The sequence below is a fragment of the Diospyros lotus genome, chromosome 1 (genome assembly GCF_014633365.1).
Source record: "Diospyros lotus cultivar Yz01 chromosome 1, ASM1463336v1, whole genome shotgun sequence".
Lineage (NCBI taxonomy): Eukaryota > Viridiplantae > Streptophyta > Magnoliopsida > Ericales > Ebenaceae > Diospyros > Diospyros lotus.
In genome coordinates, this window is record NC_068338.1 from 35988480 (window position 1) to 36009527 (window position 21048).

At 39.0% G+C, this 21048-nt stretch overlaps 2 protein-coding genes and 1 pseudogene across 2 annotated transcripts; 2 read left to right on the forward strand and 1 right to left on the reverse strand.

Annotated features, from left to right (window-relative positions):
* Positions 1-679: 679 nt before the first annotated feature.
* On the reverse strand, positions 680-1790 carry LOC127814271 (protein SRC2-like). Its single transcript, XM_052355684.1, has one exon. It carries the CDS (start codon positions 1772-1774, stop codon positions 938-940), a length of 837 nt encoding a protein of 278 aa, XP_052211644.1. The 5' UTR covers positions 1775-1790; the 3' UTR covers positions 680-937.
* A 3193-nt stretch (positions 1791-4983) lies between these two features.
* On the forward strand, positions 4984-6744 carry LOC127814013 (uncharacterized). Its single transcript, XM_052355223.1, has 6 exons — positions 4984-5076; positions 5291-5405; positions 5505-5674; positions 5767-6046; positions 6137-6306; positions 6396-6744. Exons 1-6 carry the CDS (start codon positions 5034-5036, stop codon positions 6551-6553), a joined length of 936 nt encoding a protein of 311 aa, XP_052211183.1. The 5' UTR covers positions 4984-5033; the 3' UTR covers positions 6554-6744.
* Positions 6745-6910: 166 nt separating this feature from the next.
* On the forward strand, positions 6911-19227 carry LOC127791730 (potassium transporter 5-like; annotated as a pseudogene).
* Positions 19228-21048: the final 1821 nt, after the last annotated feature.

Consider the following 21048-nt stretch of genomic DNA (forward strand, 5'->3'; position numbering starts at 1 on the left):
TCATTCAGTATTATAATTCCTCTTCTTCTCCTTAATTATTATCATCTACGGGCTGCACTAATTAATAAAAATATTTTTAAATATAAAAAATCAAACACATTCAAATCCAAATCTATTGTATTATATCAATCCATTTATCTTCCGTTGATAAGGCGACATGAATTTGCACTCTAAAACCCCATGGTTGCACCCACCTTTACTTCGTTCGCACGCCAAGTACAGTCTTATTTTGGGCCCAGCCCAATCAGGCCCGTAATTTGAATAAGACCAAGCCCATTCACAACCGACAGTCTCATCTCATGTATATACAGAATTTACAAATATAATAACCTAATTAATCCCCTTTCTTTTATTTATGAAAACTAAAAATTTTATCTTAATAATTTATATTTATAAGACTACTACTATACATATAAGAATTTTGTAAAAAGTAAGCACTATCAACCATTAATCTTTGAGTACGTGACCAAAGAGAATGTGCAGATGAAATTAAGAGTTGATTTTGTCAAGTTGTAATTAATTTTTTGAAAAAAAAAAAAAATTGGTGCCTTGTCATTTCAAAATGAATTGAAATAATGATAAAATAGGGTAAGTGTAATGTTAATCATCACCAGGTGCACCCTCCAAATTCAACAGCAATTAGCAAATCAAGTTTTAATCACATTAATTAGAGGGAAAATTGAGTGAATGTAATTAAAATAAACTGAAACTATAAATATATAATAATAAAATGATACAGTCGTAGTTGCAAGCAAAAAAAAAAAAAAAGAGATTTTCATTCTCCGATCAACTTTAAGTTAACCGTGCATGTTGCATGTTGCTGCGTATCAACTTGCAACCATGCATACACAAGCCACAGATATTACAAACGCCAGAGATACAAGAAATGGAAACAAAGAAATTCAAACCAATTAATAGTGAATGGATCACCGGAAAACTAGAAACCATCGGCATCATCGAATCCGGCATCATATCCTGCCTCGTAACCAGAAGAATCAGACATCATGTCTCCGATCAACATCCCGCCGATCAGACCCCCTACTAAACCCGTTCCCAATCCTAGCCCGGACTTTTTCCTCTTCGGTTGCTGTTGCTGCGGCGCCGTATACCCATATCCCGGCCACATCGATGGGTACCCCGCCGGCGGCGGGTGCCCGCTGTATGCTGGATATCCATAGCCCACCGGTTCCGTTGGCAGAGGAGGGTATCCCACAGGCGGAGGTGGCGGGTAAGCAGTGGGTGCGGTGTGCGGTAGAGGTGGCGGCGGGTAAGGTCCGGCCACAGGCGGCGGCGGGTATATCTCCGGCGAATATGAATTATGCGGCGTGTGGGTGTAATTAACATATGCTTCGTTCTTATAAACTGCTCCAAACATGTAAGAAAACCTGAGTTTCCCTCTGGCCTTGCCGGAGGCCATTCTGACGTGGTACTCAGCCAAGACCGGCGACTTGGCGTTGCCGGCATTGTCAAAGAGCTCCTTGACGGGCACGTGGATTTCTCCAACGTCCTTGTCTCCGAGGAGCTTCCGCTCGTGGCGGAGCTTGAAGACGAGACTCAGACTATTTGTCTGAACGCGGGCCTCGTCGACGGCGAAGTTCACGGTGTAGTTCCAGGAGGGGTCGGACCCGCCGTCCTGGTCGACCGGCGTGACGTGTTCGCTGCGAGGATCGCCAGAGATGCGGACGGCGACATAGACGTCCATCTTGGAGAAGTGGCCGACGTCTTTGAGACCTTTGGCCGAGAGAACTGTAATCTCCAAAGGTCTGTACGCCATTTTAGGCCGACGATTACCAAACGGCGATGGAGATTGGTCACATTGATTGAAGTTGATTTATAAGTGAGCGAAGCAGTTGACTTTGAATGAGCTCGGAAGGTGGGAATTTCCAGGATTTCCCTCTCATTGGAGAAGTCAAACTCGAGAGAGTTGACTTTAAATACAAATTATTAGCAAGTGGTATTTGATGACTATAAATTATTATTATTATTATTATTATTAAATAAAAATAACGAAATAGTTAATACTCAAACTTGCCCACTAAATATATATATAAAACATTAGAAAACTACATACGAATATTATAAAAGAAAATTGTTTATAAAATGAAATATATGCAAACTTAAAATAGATGTGTTAAATTTTGGTAAAGATGATGAAAATCTAAGGTCAATTAATATAACACTTTATAATAAATAATACTCTAATGAGAGCAATAATTTATGCAAACATCCAAATGTTTTTGAAATTAATAAAAAAAAACAATTAATTGTTACCTTCGGATGGTAATTCAAATGGTCTAAGTAGTGAGTTATATTTGTTGGGTCCAAGATTAATATATAGCTGAAGTTTGAGGGTGGTCTATTTTAACTTTGATGTGTTCTTAATTGGTTGATGGAACACAAATGGGTGCATTCATTCTTATAAAAAATAAGTATGACAGACAAATTAGGTTTGTTTGAAAAATAAAAGAAGAAGAAGAAGAAGAAGGAGCTAAATTAAGAAGCCAGGCATGTGGAATACTTTTCACCTAGTTAAGCACCTCAATCTCCTAGAAGGAAAGCGAAACACCTGTAAACAATAACAAGATTTGTCCAGAGAAACAGATGGGAGGAGGAAGGAGAATTGAACCAAAGCTGCTTTGATATTGTGTTTTGTTATTTATGTGCTATTCATATGTAATGATTTTTGATACTTTGTATTATTTACGAGATTAAAGTTGTTGTTGCTAAAATACAACAATTAAAATTTGTAATGTGGGATCTACTCGAGCTCGGTGTCGGGTGAAGTTAGGTTGTCGTAAGAAATGTCGTCTTAAGGGAGATTGCCGTTAGAATGCTTGCCGCAAGGATTTACCACTAGCTCTAAGATTCGCCACTAGCTCTTGCCACAAAGTTTCGCCACTATCTCTTGCTACAAGATTTTTGCCACTAGTTTCGCCACGAGATTTTGCCACTAGCTTCGTCACGAGATTCGCTGCAAGACTTTTCCTTCGCCACTAGGTTCGTTGCAAGGATTTGGCCTTGTTATTGCTGAGAAAATGAGTTAGAAGGCTCGTGGGAATCTTCCCCCGCAAAGACCCTCCGATCCAAAGTCAGTTTTCAATCTCAATGACTATTCACGAAAAAAATAAATGTGCATTCAAAGTGTCTGGATTTTACCAAAATTAGAAGTCCTGCTCACTGTCTTCTAGCTGGATATTTATAGGGCGCGATTTTCAAGAGTGGCTGGTGTTGACACGTGGCACTTGCCGAGTGGGGCTCTTGGCTTTTTCAGAAGACATACATTGCCGCAAGGCTTTTGGGCATGCCGTAGGGTTGGGTTGGTTGCAAGGCCCTCTTGGCAAGCACGCGTGGCTTCGACTTGCCTCAAGCTTGGGTGCTTGCAGCAGTGTGCCGCGAGCCCAAACGATTGGGTTCGCGGCACACTTGGATTGCCGCGAGCCCATGCTTAGGGCTTGCGACAGGTTGTCACAAGCTTGCGACATAGCATATCCAATGCCGCAAGCCCATGTGGTCAGTTGAGGGGGCTTGCAGCAATGTGCTGCGAGCTTGCGGTGCACTGCCCCGAGCTTGGGCCAAAAATTTCCTTAATTTTCTTCCTCTAATTTCTTTGGCACAACAAAAATTATTTTGACATTTATGTAAATTTGTAATATTTTTATTGTTCTTGGGATTATCGTCCCTGCACGGTTCTCGTCGTTTGTGCCCTCAATTTTGATAAAGGAAATAAATCACAGGCGAACATTTAACCCTTACTTAGATCGATTATCAAACTTGTCACCTATTGATACTAATCCCAATATATCATTTATCTATCACTTGACCTAATGTCTTAGGAGACAAATTTTTAGTCTTTCATCATAGTATTTATGTCTCGCATAAAAGGGGGGGGGGGGGGGGGGGTGGTCGACAAACCATGATACATTTGTTTATTAGGCCAAAATTGGTCGACAAACCATGATACATTTGTTTATTAGGCCAAAATAAAGATCAATTTATTAGACTTTCTATTAAGATATTAAAAATTACACATTTTTTTATTTAAGACTCTTTATGTAATGTTTCGTACGTCATACCATAAAGATCTAAGTTAAAAGACAATATATATATATATATAAATTCATATGGTTGATTGTAATATCGTAAAAGAAATGATAATATTTTAGAATAAGGTTCTTTTTTCTTGTTTTGTTTCCTTTTATTTTTTAATATATAAATATATTTACGTGTATATAATGATAATAAAAGCAAGATTTTAACAGTCATGATAATACAAAATATATATATATATATAAATAAAAGCATATATACCGTATTCTAAACTTGTTTCTTAACATTTCTTAATATGATTTATTAGGCCAAAATAATGTAATCATTGATTTTGAACTTTCTTCTTAACCGTACACTGCATGATATTATTGAGATTATTTTTTTTATAAGACTTACTCGTTTGACTTATCGCAACTTGAAAAATCTACATTTAAAAAAAAAGAGTAAAACATATATGAGAGACTCCATGTTAAAAATTTTCAGGTCATGACATATATATTCGTGTTAATTAATCTAATCTTAAAAGATTTCAGTTGCATTATAATTAACTAACTACAATGAAATAAAGACTTTGAATACAGAGAAGAGATATTATACATGATGTCCCTTAATGATCAAAACTTATCCTTGTTTACTTTAGACCAAAAATACAATGTTTCTTCAAGATTTGATTTTTTTATATTTTTCTCCTAAATGGATAATAATGTGTTTAGTTATTTTTATTATATTAAAAGGATAACTTGATGGAAGAGTTACTTGATGCAAAATTACTTGAACAAGTTTTCTCCTAATATACATAAAAAGAGATCACAAACTTTAGAGTGAGGGTAAGGTGATGCTTGCCTTCTTGTTCAAGTGACAAGTGATGCCTCTTAAAGACAACATATTAAACCTTTACCATCCCTTATAAATTTTGTGCCTCCCCTTTAACAAACATTCAAATAAGATCTCTTGGCCAGGTTCATTTTGTCTCAAAGTTCAAAGCCATGGGTTTAAGATTTACTAATCTTCCATCGGATGTGTTTAAAGGTCTTTCTCTCTATCTTTCTCTTAAAATCATACTGTTTTTATGTTATTATGATAATAGTTTTTATTTTTGTATAAAATAATAAATTAATTTCATAATCTTTTTAAACCCATAAAAATTTAGTATCATCACATATATACATATGTAACATACATTTTGAGCCTTAGAGCGGGTGACCATTGTAAATAGCGTTTAAATTTTGACACTTAATCTTAGGAAGAGAGGTTCCACCAGTGCACTACCTTCTCAAAATTCAATCATTCAACTCATTGTCGAGATCTTTATTGGAGAAATACAGTTCAGACAAGTTCGAAGCAGGAGACTACAAATGGTATTTAATTTCATCCATCCATGAATTTTGTGCCAATTAATTACTTATTCATATTTAAATAACTTGATCTTAATCTTAATTAATGATCATCATATACAGGAGATTAACGATATACCCAGGTGGGAACAAGGACGAAGGTGGGCAGGGCCATATTTCGATATTCTTGACGTTGGCGGACACGAGTTCGCTCCCTGGCAAATGGGAGCTCCTTGCCATCTTCAACTTCTTCGTGTATGATCAACTTGGCGACAAGTACTTCTTGCTTCCGGGTATTTAAATGTGGCACGGCTTGTTACAAAAAGTTAACTTCACCAACTTCATCTATTAAATCTAATTATATACATGCACCAACTTGTTGCAGACAACCAACTAAGGCGTTTCCACGCGATGAAGACGGAATGGGGTGTGGCCAAATTCGTGGAGCTTCAAGTCTTTAATGACTCTTCCAATGGGTACTTGATCAACGACACCTGCGTGTTCGGTGTTGAAGTTTTCTTTCTGAGGCAGACTTGCAAAGCTGAGTGGTTGTCACCTTGGGAAAAACCCAACACCGGCTGCTACACCTGGACGATCAAGTTTTTTTCTGCTCTCACCTTGGATCGTTACGAGTCAGAGGGGTTCGTCATTGGAGGCCACAAATGGTATATAATTTCTTTTGTCGTATGATATATAGTTAGTGATGTTAAACTAAAATTTTCAAACTTAAAATACAACTTATCTTTGTTTCGTAGGAGGATTCGGATCTATCCTCGTGGGAACGGCGTCGGGAAGGGCAACAGTGTTTCGGCGTTCTTGTTTCTAGACGAGTCCACAGTTTCACCAGACACTCAACTCGTTGTGAGATTTATCATCCGTGTGCTTGATCAAAATGAACCCAAAGGAGACCCGTTTCAATTTACATGTGAGATGATAACAATTAAAGCTAAATTTAATGTCATACTTGACAACAAAATCTTTAAGATTAAATAATTTTGTGGGATCCAACTGCAGATGACAACCATTTTGGAGCGTCATGCTTGGAGTGGGGAGCTCAAAAGTTCATGCCATTGGCTAAGCTCAATGACCCAGAGCAACCCTATTTGGTGGGAGACACTTGTGTAATAGAAGCTGATGTTACTTTGTTTGGAACAGTTTCCACAGTTTCTTAACAATCGAGATGATTTGAATATCTGTATTTAATGCTATTAACAAAAGTTAATGGGATTTAGAACAAATACAACTTATCATTGTTTTGCAGGAGGATTCGGATCCACCCTTGCCGGAACGACATATATGTATTCCATTATTTTAAAATTTAAAATACAACTTATCTTTGTTAAACTAGCACAAATGTCTCAATTTTCTCAATAATTAATGAGTCCAAAGTTTATCTAATCCAAAGTTTATATATGTTATTAGTCAGTTTCATCATTTTTAAATTTTGTTATTTCTATATCATGATATATATATATATATGTGTACACACTAAACTTATATATTCAAACTCATCAAACCTTTTAAAAGAAATGTCAAGCAACAATATTGATGGAATAGGAGATAGGGCCGAAGTTTGGGAGGAGAAAAAGGAGGGTGAGGTTGCCGATCAAGATCAGCACGAACAAAGCAGTTGAAGGGCAGAAACATTTCATGACAGAAGCTGAGGAGATACGACTCCTTGGACATCGAATCCCGCAAGGTTCCCGCCGACTGGGACGGCGACGGTGGCCATGGCTCCTCGAAAGGGGCCGCGAAATGGTAGGTGTTATTGCAGCTGGCGTTCCAGTCTTCCAGAGCATCGGCATCGTCTACGGCGACATCGGCACGTCGCCGCTCTACGTCTACGCCTCCACCTTCACCGACCATGGCGACGACATTCTCGGCCTACGTCCTCCCCCTCATCTTCTACACCATCACCTTGACTCCTCTAATCAAGTACCTCTTGATTCATTTATATAAAAATTATATTTTTCATTTCTCGTATCTGAAAATCACCTTAATTAATTATTTTGTAAGATATATAAATCTAAGAATCAAGCATGAATTAATATAATAATAATACCGCAAAAGTGCAAGGATAAAAAATGTATCTATTATATTGATATCATTGTACATGACTGTATATGTACCAGATGGGAAAAGTTGACTAAAACTGTTAAATCCCTGATTTGGAGGAACGAAATATTTCATAATCTAACAAATACCAATAACAATACTAATTAATTATCATATATATTTATTGACAATTTTACACGAATGAATCAATTGTTTCAAGCGGAACGTTTGTACTGTACTCTCACTGATATGCGGATACGCGAAGGTGGGTCTGATTCCGAGCCAAGAGGCGGAAGACCGAGATGTTTCAACTAATCAGCTGGAGCTGTTGAACACTTGTTGTAATACTCATGAATGATTTGAGGATATAAACGGTATTTAATGAAGGGTATAAATAGAATTTACGAAAAAAATGAGACTATAGGGTACATTAACACAGGTTTGAACGATTGAATTAGTCAGAGAGAGTACCTCCAGACTTAGATGTCTAAAGAAAATGATACATCGATAACAAACATCCCGAGAAAAGAATTATGGCATCGAAAGAAATGAAATCGGGAACAGTTTTTGGCACAGTAAAAATACAGCTGCCGATTAGGTCGTAATACGGAATTGTTATAGACGATGTCCAAAAAATAAACGGAGTGTGTCTAAAACTAATATTTGATGTATAGAACAACCCTTAAGTGGTTTCAGGTTGAATCGAGTGGATTTGAGGTCAAAATGATCAATCGGGCCTAAGTGTAATTTTTTAAATTTATCCGAGGGAGGTCAAAATGGTAATTTTTGGAAGTTTCAAAAGAGAAATATTAAGTACTAATATTAAGGGTCTTAGTGATGGTGTTGGAAAGATCAGGGGCTTGAGGATAAGGACCAAAATGCAAAAAGAAGTTTTTAAGGGGGCTAAAATGCAATTTTTGAAAATCTGCAAAAGCATGGCAGATTTGGCCGTGGATTCGGCCAGAAAATCGAGAGATTTGGGCAGCAAATCTCGTCAGGGCATGGCCTAGGGTAGTCTAGGAAGCGTGTGGGGAAATGTATGGCCAGAAATTGGCCACGTGGAGGTCGTTTTTGGCCTATAAATAGCCAAGGGTATCGGCCGAAAATGAAGCAACAAATTGCTCGATTTTGAGGGCGAATTGAGGGAAGTCAATAAGGGGCTTTTGGTCCTTGAGGCAAGATGAGCATTTCTGGTAAGTTTCGTGAATTTTTGAGTTGTTTTGATGGTGATTTAAGGGCTGATCGAAAAATTGGGCAAACCGCTGAGCCACGCCTGAAACTGCCTGATCGGGGGCCTTGCTGGTGGCCTTTCGGCCTGAAACCGGTGGCAATGTGATTGACTGGAAGTGGGCTCCCAGCTGGTGTGATCGGGGGCAAATTCCGGTGCCGGCCGGCGACCAACTCGCCGGAGAAGAAAGGGCGCATGCAGTACACGCGCGGCTGCCATGCGCAGCACCACTCGCCCACGCGTGAGGGCGCGTGGAGGCTCAGGTTACATTGAGGCTCAAGATTGAACTATAGTAGGCTTGGCACGAGAAACGAGGTCGGGCACGCTTTTCGAGGAAATCAGAGTTACGTCTAAAGGTAAGAGGTTCTACCCGAAAAGACTTATAGTAGCATGTGAATGGTTTACTGTGAGTGTTCATCCCTATGACTTGGTTTATTGTGTTGGTTTGTCCAAACGGTTATTTACACATGCATTAAATTTCGTACGATAAATTGCATACATCAAAATGTTGATTTTAAGTTATGCATATTATGATTTTCGGTATTGGCATGTGGTGTGGGTTGTAACCTGTGACGTAGCCCTCGAGTGACAACACTCGGGATGCGTGCCAAGGGTTAATGTTATGTGACCCACTTGGGACGAGATAAGACGGACTTCACCTTACCTTACTCAAGTGGCGGGACTGAGAGTGGACACCACCCCGGTTGTTGGCTCAAGTGGCGGGGCTAAGAGTGGACACCACCCCACAATCCTTTGAGCAATAGCATTAATACTGAGGTGTCGTGATTCCGGGGATAGTGCTGATGTGACACTCTTGGGGTTAGGGTTGCGTTGGGTTTTGGAATGCTTTTAAGTAGGAGCGTAAAGCCTAACAATGACAATGTGGTGATTCCCGGGTTCATATGTCAAGGTTGTCCCTCTTAAGCAGGATTGGTTTGCCAATGGGTCGTGTGGTCGTGTCGCCTTTAGAGAAATTGCATTTTCCCCGATTAGGGCTAAGTGCTATGTGGGATTCTCTTAGGCTGGGGCATGTCATGATTTGTCGATTTTATATATAATTTTACATATCTGCATGAAAATATTTTTGAACTCTCACTTAAATGATTCAGCATCTAATTTGGACTATGTCCCTGGAATATTTAAACGTTCCAGGTGAAAGCAGTGGCGCCAAGAGAAAGAATGTCATCGAGATGTAGCTGCTATGTTTAGTTTTAATAAGTTTTTGTTTATAATTACGATGTTCAGAGGTTATGTAATATTTTGATATTTTCGTGTGAAACATCGATCTGGATATTTAATTGTAACAGGAATTTGTCGGATATATATATCATTGAGGTTTCGATCTTGCTTCCGCTGATGCGATTGATAATACCTGTCTTAATCTATAAATTTTTAAATTTTGATATGCTGAGAAAGTACGATTGGGATTGTCGAGAAATGTCTATGATGAAGGAATGTATGTCGAGAGGTTTATGTCATGTATATGATATTCCGAAATCTCGAGGTAATGCACGTTGTGGGAAAACGGGACGTTACAGTTGCGGCCTCCGGCTAGCGTCAAAGCTAAAGTCGAAGCTGGAGAACAGTCGGTTCGCCACGTTCTTCCTGCTCTTCGCCACCATGCTTGTCACTTCCATGGTCATAGGCGACGGCGTCCTCACTCGTTGCATCTCAGGTTCACTTTCTTGCTTCTTTCCTCAGTCAATAAGCGAAGAAGCAACCCGGTATTGCTTGCCAAATTGATACTATCTCTTGTTAGGTTGTGTTGCGGAAGACAACTAATCTAAAACAGAAAAGAGGTTAGAGCAATATATAATCAAAACAAATAGATATCGAACAAACTAGCCAAGAACACGATAGAGCAAGAGAAACTCCCTGTAAATAACTTGTCAAGGCTCAGATCTGGGTCAGTCCAGATTATACCACCCAAGTAACACCAAAATAGGGACACCAAGCCTCACGAAAGCTCACAAGGGACAAGCCACACAAGACCCCCAAATCGGAGCCCTAAACTCTCTCGGCCAGAACACCAATCTTCTCCTAAAACCACACAGGTAACGTTCACCACAAGATCCACCAAGGAACAAGAACGATCACAAAGATATGAGACGAAGAACAGTACCCGAGAGCTTACCTCAAACGGATCTGTCGCGCCAAGTAAATAGAGGCTACTCACCGACCGACCATGGGCTTCCTAAAGGAAAGGAAGATCACTTCAAGAAGATGAGATCTGACCGAAGAAGGAAAGAACCAGCTTACGGATCTCAGCCATCGAAGGAAAGGATCGGGAGAGCAAAGAGAGGAAGAGAGAGAGAGAGAGGCCGTCAAATGAGGGCAAAGAAGGCAAAAAAGATGCCTTTTATATGGTGGTACTAGGGCGCGGTTGCAAAGGGCCATTTGGCTTGGGCTTGGGCTCGGCTTGGGCTTCCTTAAGCCTTGAGCAAATGGGCTCAGCCCATTTCTCCTCCAAAGGCCTAATTAAGGGCTTATGGCCCGACTTTTAATGGGCTGCCAATGGGTGGTATTTTGGACGGTACTTCAATCCCGGGCCAAAGCCTATGAAGATAAACCCGAATATTTCGTCATAGCCTTGGGCCTTTTTGGGAAACAAAAACAACAAATCTCCACCTGATTCCCAAAGAGGCCAGCAAACACAAACAGAAACATGTACAGCAAGATGCAACATAATGTAGATGATGCATAAGCAACTATCAAGTAATTTTGCCAATGTTAAGTAAATCTAGGCAGCTTTTAAATTTAGCCACAAGCAAAATTTTAGTTCCCATATCAGCAGGATTATATTCAGAAAGCACTTTTTCCAATCTAATAATGTTTTGAGATAGGATATCACGAATAAAATGCAGTCTCACATCTATATGTTTGGTGCGTTCGTGAAAAACAGGATTTTTACATAAATGAATTGCAGATTGACTATCAGAGAAAACAGTCACATTTTCATTAAGAACACATAGTTCATTTAGCAATCCCTTAAACCACAGAGCTTCCTTAATAGCCTCTATAGCAGCAATGTATTCAGACTCGGTGGTAGAGAGGGCAACAATATGTTGAAGCTGAGACTTCCAACTAATGCATGATTCACACAAAGTAAATACATAGGATGATGTGGACTTCCTATTATTTCTATCACCAGCATAGTTTGAATCAGTAAACCCTTTTAATATCACATTATTAGACTTATGTTTATATATTAATCCTACATTATAGATGCCTCTTAAATACTTTAATAACCATTTCACTGCTTCCCAATGATAGGGAACTGGGTTTGTCATAAATCTGCTGAGAGTACTAACTGCATAGGCTAGGTCTGGCCTAGTACATACCATGAGATACATGACAAAACCTATAGCATTTGAGTAAGGGATTCTATTCATATATTCCTTTTCTTCCTCATTATCAGGAGATTTATCTTTAGATAATATGAAATGGTTTCCTAAAGGCAAAGATATTGATTTACTATCATGCATACCAAATCTTTTTAAAATTTTTAACACATATGCTGTTTGATGCAAAAATAACATAGAATTTGACCTATCTCTTTCAATTTCCATACCTAGGATTCTCTTAGCCATTCCTAGGTCTTTCATGTCAAATTCTCCACCTAATGCAGATTTTATGTTATTTATCTTTTTGACATCAGGACCAATAAGAAGCATATCATCAATATAAAGTAAAAGAAACACACAGTCATCATTATTTTTGTGCTGAAAATACAAGCAATGATCAAACTCACTTCTTTTAAAACCAATTGTTTTAACAAAGGAGTCAAAACGTTTATACCACTGTCTTGGGGACTGTTTTAAACCATATAAGGATTTTTTTAAGAAACACACAAAATCAGGCTTTCTTTTGTCTTCAAAACCTTTGGGTTGATACATAAAGATTTTTTTTTCTAAATCACCATGCAAGAAAGCAGTCTTTCCTCTAGTTGTTCAAGTTCCCAGTCAAAATATGCAACTAATGCAAGCATGACACGAATGGTAGTGTACTTAACAACTGGTGAAAAAATCTCATTATAATCTACCCCTTCCTTTTGTGTAAATCCCTTGGCTACTAACCTAGCCTTAAACCTTATTGGTTCTCTATCAGTTGTACCCTCCTTAACCCTATAAATCCACTTGCAACCTACAATGGACTTATCCTTAAGTCTAGGGACTAATTCCCAAGTTTGGTTCTTGTTGAGGGAACTCATCTTCTCTTTCATTGCTTCTATCCATTCTTTTGAGTATTTACTTCTTATGGCTTCCTCATATGTGTTAGGCTCATTTTCAGCTAGGTCTTGATAGCTTGCATAGGATAATTCAAAATCTGAGGCTAATATTTGAGGTAACCTATGAGACCTTCTTTCCCTATCCCTAGCTAGTTGGTAATCAGAAACTGATGGCTAGTCATTTTGAAAATCTTCTACTGTTTCTCTCTCCTCATTTACTTCAGGTTGATTTTGACTTTCTACTTCACTAGAGGTTGAGGAAGTGTTCTCCACCTGATCTGAATTCGTAAGGGCTTGGGTGCTTGAGTTTTTCAACTCTTCTTGAGGACTCATTAATTTTGTCACCACAAGGCTTTGTACAAGGCATTTCTGATTCATTAAATACGACATCTTCACTAACAATAATTCTTATTCCCTTTTGGTTTCTATCCTATAGCCTATACCCTTTGACTCCCTCAGGATATCCTAAGAAAACACATTTCTTAGCTCTCGGCTCTAATTTTCCCTCATTTTAATGAGTGAAGGCTGCACAACCAAAGGTTCTAAGAATTGAGTAGTTGACACATTTTCCATGCCATTTTTCATAAGGAGTATCACCATTTAATGCAGCTGAAGGAGTAAGATTAACTAGGTAACATGCAGTCATAACTACTTCTCCCCATAATGACTTAGGTATATTAGAACTAATCATCATACACCTAACCTTATCTAAGAGGGTCCTATTCATCCTCTCAGCTACTCCATTCTGTTGAGGAGTGTAGGGAATTGTTCTATGCCTAGTAATTCCATACTCCTTGCATAGGTTATCAAAATCAGAATTGCAAAATTCTAAGCCATTATCAGTCCTAAGGTATTTTATTTTCTTGTCAGTTTGATTCTCTATTTGAGTTTTCCAATTTTTAAAACTTTTAAAAGTTTCTGATTTATCTTTTAAGAGAACAACCCAAACTCGCCTAGAGTAATCATCAATCATAGACAAAAAATACTTATCACCACCTGATGTGGGTTTTGATGCTGGCCCCCAAAGATCTGAATGAATGTATTCTAAGGCTCTAGAGGCTCTATGAACATTAGAGGAGAAAGATAGCCTATGATGTTTTTCTAGGACACAATGATCACAGAAAGGGATATCAGACACAAAGTCCTTACCAAAAACACCTTTATCACTTAGCAACTTAAGCCCTTTAACACTCACATGTGCTAACCTGTTGTGCCACTTGATAGTGACATCAGGATTGATTGATGTTATATGGGATCCTAGATTATTAATTACCTCAGCATTTAATACATAGATCTCATTTCTCCTTACCCCTTTACATACTACCATTGATCCTTTAAACATTTTTAACACCCTATTTTCAATTTTTCCAGTAAGACCACTCTTTTCTAATTCTCCAACTGAAATTAAATTTCTAGCCATTTCAGGTATATATCTAACATCTTTTAAATTTAAGACATAGCCATTGTTTAACTTAACAGAGATGTTTCCTACCCCAATGATTTTATATGCTAAGTTACTGCATACTATGGCATGCCCACCTTCAGATTCATGCAAGTTTTCAAACCAATATTTTTGTGATGTAACATGAAATGATGCTCCTGAATCTAAGATCCATTCATGCATGTATGATTTTGCAGCAACATTAATTTCAGTGGAATCAGAATCTAAGAGCATGTAGACTTCACTAGGATCATATGAGGTTACTACATTAGCTTCTTCTTGATCCTTACCATTTTCTTTATTTTTATTTTTCTCTGCATAACAATCTTTAATAAAGTGCCCAATCTTACCACACCCATAACACTTTTTCCCCTTTCCTCGGTTTTTGGATTTGGACCTACTTCTACCCTTTTTCTTACTACTTCCCTTTTGATTTTTAAATTGGGACCTACCTCTCATCATATGGACCTCACCATGCCTTTTCTCATGTTTAAGTTCCATTTCTTTACTTCTTAAAGAATCTATAACAATTTCAGGTGTTAAGGTATCCCTACCATACTTAATGGCATTTTTTACCTCTTTATAGATATCTGGAATTGCATTTAATAAGATCACAGCCTTATATTCTTCAGATACTGTTTCATCACAATTAGTGATATCTTGAACTAATTTGTTGAAGACATCTAAATTGCCATCTAGATCCTTAGAGGGGTCAATCTTAAAACTGAAAATTTTTTCTAACAAATAGAGTTTATTTGGTGTAGACTTCTTTACATATAATTTTTTCAGTTTTTCCCATAGCTTTTTAGTTGTGTTAAGTTTTCCTACCTTTCTTAACACTGAATCAGAGAGGTGTAAGATTATTGAAGTGTATGCCAATTCATCAGCTTTTAGTTTTTGTTCTTCTTTAGTACCTTCAGGGTATTTACCATCTATGGCCTTAGATACCTTTTGTTGTACTAAAATTCCCTTCATTTTTTGTTGCCAAATAGAAAAGTCCCCATTCCCATTGAAAACCCCTAGTTCAAAGTGTGTAGTCATACTCACTAAGTATATGAATTTCACGCAGAATATGCAGCCTAATTAAATTTAATACAAACACACAGTTTTAAATTAATTCAGGCAGCAAATTCTCAAGAGGTTAATAAAACAGAACTGATCAGGACTAAACAGAGTAGTGAAGACTGATTTACAAAGTAATCAGTATTATAGATTTGCACACAGCCAAGAATAACTGATATCACACACAGTAAATTATCAGAATGCACTAGGAATGTATCGGCAAAAAAAAATTGAGAACAGTAACAGCAGAACAAATAACTAAAGCTGATACAAAATTTACCGAGCTAGATCTCAAGAGAGAGATCTAGAATGGAATCGGGTCGGATCTTTCGAGCCTGCCAACCTTCACGCGCCAAAGTCTGTCACTACACGCGCCGTTACCAGCCGGAGTGTAGACTGGCACGTGCCGGTCAGGGCGAAGCTACTCGGACTGATGATCACGGATCTGGGGTTGGTTTACCCTGAATCATTCACTGCACAAAGCAATAGGAGTTAACCGATTCGGGTTTCAAGTAAACCCTAGAACCACTTACCGTGAAAAAATCGATCGAAGAAACTAGAGGGCTTTTTCGATTAGGGTTTGATTTTTGCACAACCCAGGAGCCACACAAGGCTCTGATACCATTTGTTGCGGAAGACAACTAATCCAAAACAGAAAAGAGGTTAGAGCAATATATAATCAAAACAAATAGATATCGAACAAACCAGCCAAGAACACGATAGAGCAAGAGAAACTCCCTGTAAATAACTTGTCAAGGCTTAGATCTGGGTTAGTCCAAATTATACCACCCAAGTAACACCAAAATAGGGACACCAAGCTTCACGGAAGCTCACAAGGGACAAGCCACACAAGACCCCCAAATCGGAGCCCTAAACCCTCTGGACCAGAACACCAATCTTCTCCCAAAACCACATAGGTAACGTTCACCACAAGATCCACCAAGGAACAAGAACGATCATAGAGATATGAGACGAAGAACAGTACCCGAGAGCTTACCTCAAACGGATCTGTCGCGCCAAGTAAATAGAGGCTACTCACCGACCGACCATGGGCTTCCCAAAGGAAAGGAAGATCACTCCAAGAAGATGAGATCTGACCGAAGAAGGAAAGAACCAGCTTACGAATCTCAACCATCGAAGGAAAGGATCGGGAGAGCAAAGAGAGGAAGAGAGAGAGAGAGAGAGGCCGTCAAATGAGGGCAAAGAAGGCAGAAAATATGCCTTTTATATTGTGGTACTAGGGTACGGTTGCAAAGGGTCATTTGGCTTGGGCTTGAGCTCGGCTTGGGCTTCCTTAAGCCTTGAGCAAATGGGCTCAGCCCATTTCTCCTCCAAATGCCTAATTAAGGGCTTATGGCCTGACTTTTAATGAGCTGTCAATGGGTGGTATTTTGGATGGTACTTCAGTCCCGGGCTGAAACCTATAAAGATAAATCCGAATATTTCGTCATAGCCTTGTGCCTCTTTGGGAAACAAAAACAACAGATTGCAGTATATTTAACCTTTTTAAACTCAAATCTATTCTAATTCGAGCACAACGTACGATTTTCATTATTATCCGTTAATTTGTTCTAAAATAAAATATATTGGTTTCGTATCTTACCCGTTAATTCCAGAGGCTTGACTTAATTAGGACAGACAACTGGTGACATTTCTATGTTCTAACTTGTCTGCAGTTTTATCAGCCGTGGCTGGAATCAAGGAAGCCACTTCCGCCATGACCGAAGGTACACTTAATTACACCTCCCACTCGCTCTTCTTTTCTAAAATAATTATTTACTTTTTTGTTTCTTTTTGGCACATTGAACCGATTCTTGCTTCTTCCAGGAAATTATTGAGCTTCCCATCTCCACCCACTGTACTCTGTACATAAATTAAATTATATATAAAGGTACTTAGAATTTCTGTATTGTCCTTGACATTTGACCTCAAACAAGTGTGTTCCTGTACTTTGATATACGCGATTGCATACAGCCAATTATTTGTTTATTTTAATAAATATGGCAGCAGAATATGTTGGCTTTTGTCTTCCCTTTCCCTTAGTCAATTACTCGATCAGACCAGGGTAGGAGCGTCATCAACAGACCCAATTCTTAATATTTCTTTAAAAGCAAAATATACAAATAATAGTAAAAGGGACGCCCTTAATTGTCACTAAATAATATAGTATATGGTTGATGTTTCTCCTTTTGGGCTTTGGTTGGTTCCATCGGTTAAACTGTGTAAATTTTTGGGCCTTGATTGATTGGAGGCCCTTAATTGTCACCAACAAATTTTTGGGCTATGTTCAAGTTGTAAGTGTAATTTAGGTTTAATATAATGATTTTGGGTATTGCAGATCGGATTGTTTAGACATCAGTCTCCATCTTAATCGTGATGTTCATGGTCCAAAGATTCGGAACTGACAAAAGGAGACATCAGTCTCCTTTAATCTGTGTTTGGTTCCTGTGCATCGCTGGCATTGGCGTCTACAATTTCTTCCTTGGTACATCATCGAACAAGAAACATTTGTTGGTTAATTAAGGCAATAATAACTAAGGCAATAATTCTCTTCCCTTCTTCCTGGACATTAAAATGATTCATTTGATTAATTAAGGCAATAATAACTAATTAATTGTCAAAATTCTGTTTGGATGATTATAAAACAGGAACTGAAGCATTATTGGCCGACGTCGGCCACTTCACTGTCCGGTCAATTCAAATAAGCATGTGAAGCGGCCAAGCCTTTTTCCTTCCCAAGCACCACGGCAACGTTGCCATCACTGCCGGCTTCAGAACCACAGCCAAGATTGGAAATGCATATGGTAATTAATTTTAATTAATACTGCTACATATATATATATATTTAAATCATTTGTTGTTACATTGTTTTTGTGTTCTAATTTAGTGTGTGGTTTGTATGCAGGTATTGCTGTCTTGTTTGTGATGACGCTGACATGAACATGATCATGATCATGATATGGAAAGCCAATATCGCTCTCGTCATCTTGTACGTTCTCGTAATCGGCTCAGTTGAGCTGGTCTACTTGAGCTCAATCCTCTATAAATTTGATCAAGGAGGGTATCTCCCCTTGTCCTTTGCCATGGTTCTAATCGCGGTAATGTACATATGGAATTATGTATATTGAAAGAAATACTACCATGAGCTCGAGCACAAGATCTCGCCAGAGAAGGTGAAGCAGATCGCTAACAACATCAACTTGCGCTGAATTCCTGGCCTCGCCGTGTTCTACTCAGAGCTTGTCCACGGGATTCCCCCCATTTTCAAGCACTATCTCGGCAACGTGCCAGCGCTGCACTCTGTGCTTGTCTTCGTGCCTTTTAAATCGTTGCCGACGGGCAAGGTTCCATCGGGAGGAGCGGTTCCTCTTTCGCCGCATGCCGCCGAGGGAGCTGAACGTGTTCTGGTGCGTGGTGAGGTATGCGTACATTGACGTGAGGAGCAAGTAGGACCAACCCTTCGAGAGAACGCTGGTGGAGAGGCTCAAGGAGTTCATTCGTGACGATTGCAAGTTCTCCACCATGATAGTTCAGAATAACCACAATGATCATGAACAGATGGACAGGCAACCCAACAGCGAGAGCAATGGAAACCACAGTTACGAGTTGGAGATATATAGAGGTTGAGGTGGTGGAGAAGGCATGGCAAGATGGGGTGGTTCACTTGGTGGGGCAGAGCGAGGTGGTTGCCGGAAAAGGGGCCGGATTGGGGAAGAAGGTTTTGATAGATTATGGATACAGGTTCTAGGGGTTGAATTTGAGGCAGGCTGATGAGGTATTTGATATTCCACGCAAGTAATTGCTCAAGGTAGGGATGACTTGCGAGCTTTGATTAAATGGAAAATGATCAAAGCGAGTATGATCTGAAGAACTTTTAGAATATAAGGAGAAAAAATAATTAACTAAGCTAATTAAATATATGGGTGTGTGCGCGCGCGCGCGTTAGGAGGCCAATAGTATGATAAATAAATTGTAAATTTTAGATTATTTTTGTATAATTTTGTTGTGTTTTTAGGGAAAAAAATGGCTAAGTGCATTTTGTTCCTCTTCTTATGAAATATATGTATAGTTCTGGGATTGATGTTGATGAGTGCACAGGCCTAACATACAACACACGCTTTCTAAGTTATAATTAATGTAATACAAAAGGGTAGCTGTCAAGCAAAAATACATCTCTTGTTTCTTTTTATAGATAAATATTATTTAAAAAACACAACACACACCTTAAGTTAAGATCTCTACATGCTTAACTGACATTTACAATCAGACTACCAAAGTTAAAGGAATCCGATTAACCATTTATTGTATGTCGTATGCCCAAATTACACATTTTCTAGCTATTAAAGCACGATCAACGTTAAGTTTAATGAGATGTTTACTTAAATTGAATTATATAAATTTAAATTTGTTAGTTATTCGCAAAAATGTCTACGAATAATTTTTTTTTCATTTGCATACTTAGTTTTGTTCACATTAAAGCATCTCCTCGAGGCCCAATAAGGAAGCCACATCCTTTTCTTTGCTAGAAAAAAAATCACTTCTCCATATTTTACTAGGGTTTCTGATAGATGTTTCCTAATTGTTATATTGGTCTTTATGCCAGTCAGTCAACAATTTTCCTTGCTTTCTTGGAGTTCTAAGGGTCTCCAGCGATCTTTCAGCACCAACAGTACTAATTCATCACCTTCCCATTCACCACTGCCATGGCCCTTCCCTATCGCTGATGACGACTAGTCTCATCTAGCCTAAGTTGCCTTTGCATGCTAACAACAACCCCCTCGTCCCCCCTGGCTCCTCTTTATGGTCCATTATCCTTTTACAAGCATCATCTAACCCATCCTTGCCTTCCTATAATGAAAATCATCTAACCCATTTCTATTTTTCTAATGAAAATAATCGGTGTCCTGTGAGTACGGAGTACCTCGCTAGCGACTGAGGCGGCGGCAAGTGCCCGCTATATGTAGGATATGCATAGCCCACCAATTCTAGGAGAGTATTGCACCAGCTGAGGTGGCGGGTAATCATGGGCACAATGTGCAGTTGAGGTGGCTGTGGGTAAGGTTTGGCCACAGGCAAGGCAGCGGTGGGAATATCTCCGGCGAATATGAATTATGCAGCGGGTACGTGTAATTAACATATGCTTCGTTCTTATAATTAAACTGCTCCAAACATGTAAGAAAACCTGAGTTTCCCTCTGGCCTTCAGAAGCCATCTTGTCGTGGTACTCGGCCAGAAGTGCCACCCCATAAATATTGCGAAATTATCTTCAAAATCTCGCGATATTTTCAATGAAAATAGGGTAGCTGAAATTTAAAAATTTAAATTCTTTTCTCTCTCTCTCATATTCTCTGCCTGACCCATGTCTCCCTCCTCTCTCTCTCTCTCTCACACACATTCTCTGCGTGACCTTCCTTCTTCTCATTCTAGCCTTCTCTCTCTCTCTCACTCTCCCATGCATGACCCTCCTTCCTCTCATTCCTCCATTCCTCTCGTTCAGGCCATCTCTTTCTCTTTCTCTCCTGCACGTCCGACCGAGCCTCTGGCCTCCCTTAGGCTCGTTCCGGCCATCTCTCTCTCTCTCCAGCCTCGTGCGATAGCGTCTCCGACGTCCCTTGGCTTGATTCGAGTCTGATCTACAAGGAGGTAAGTCCTT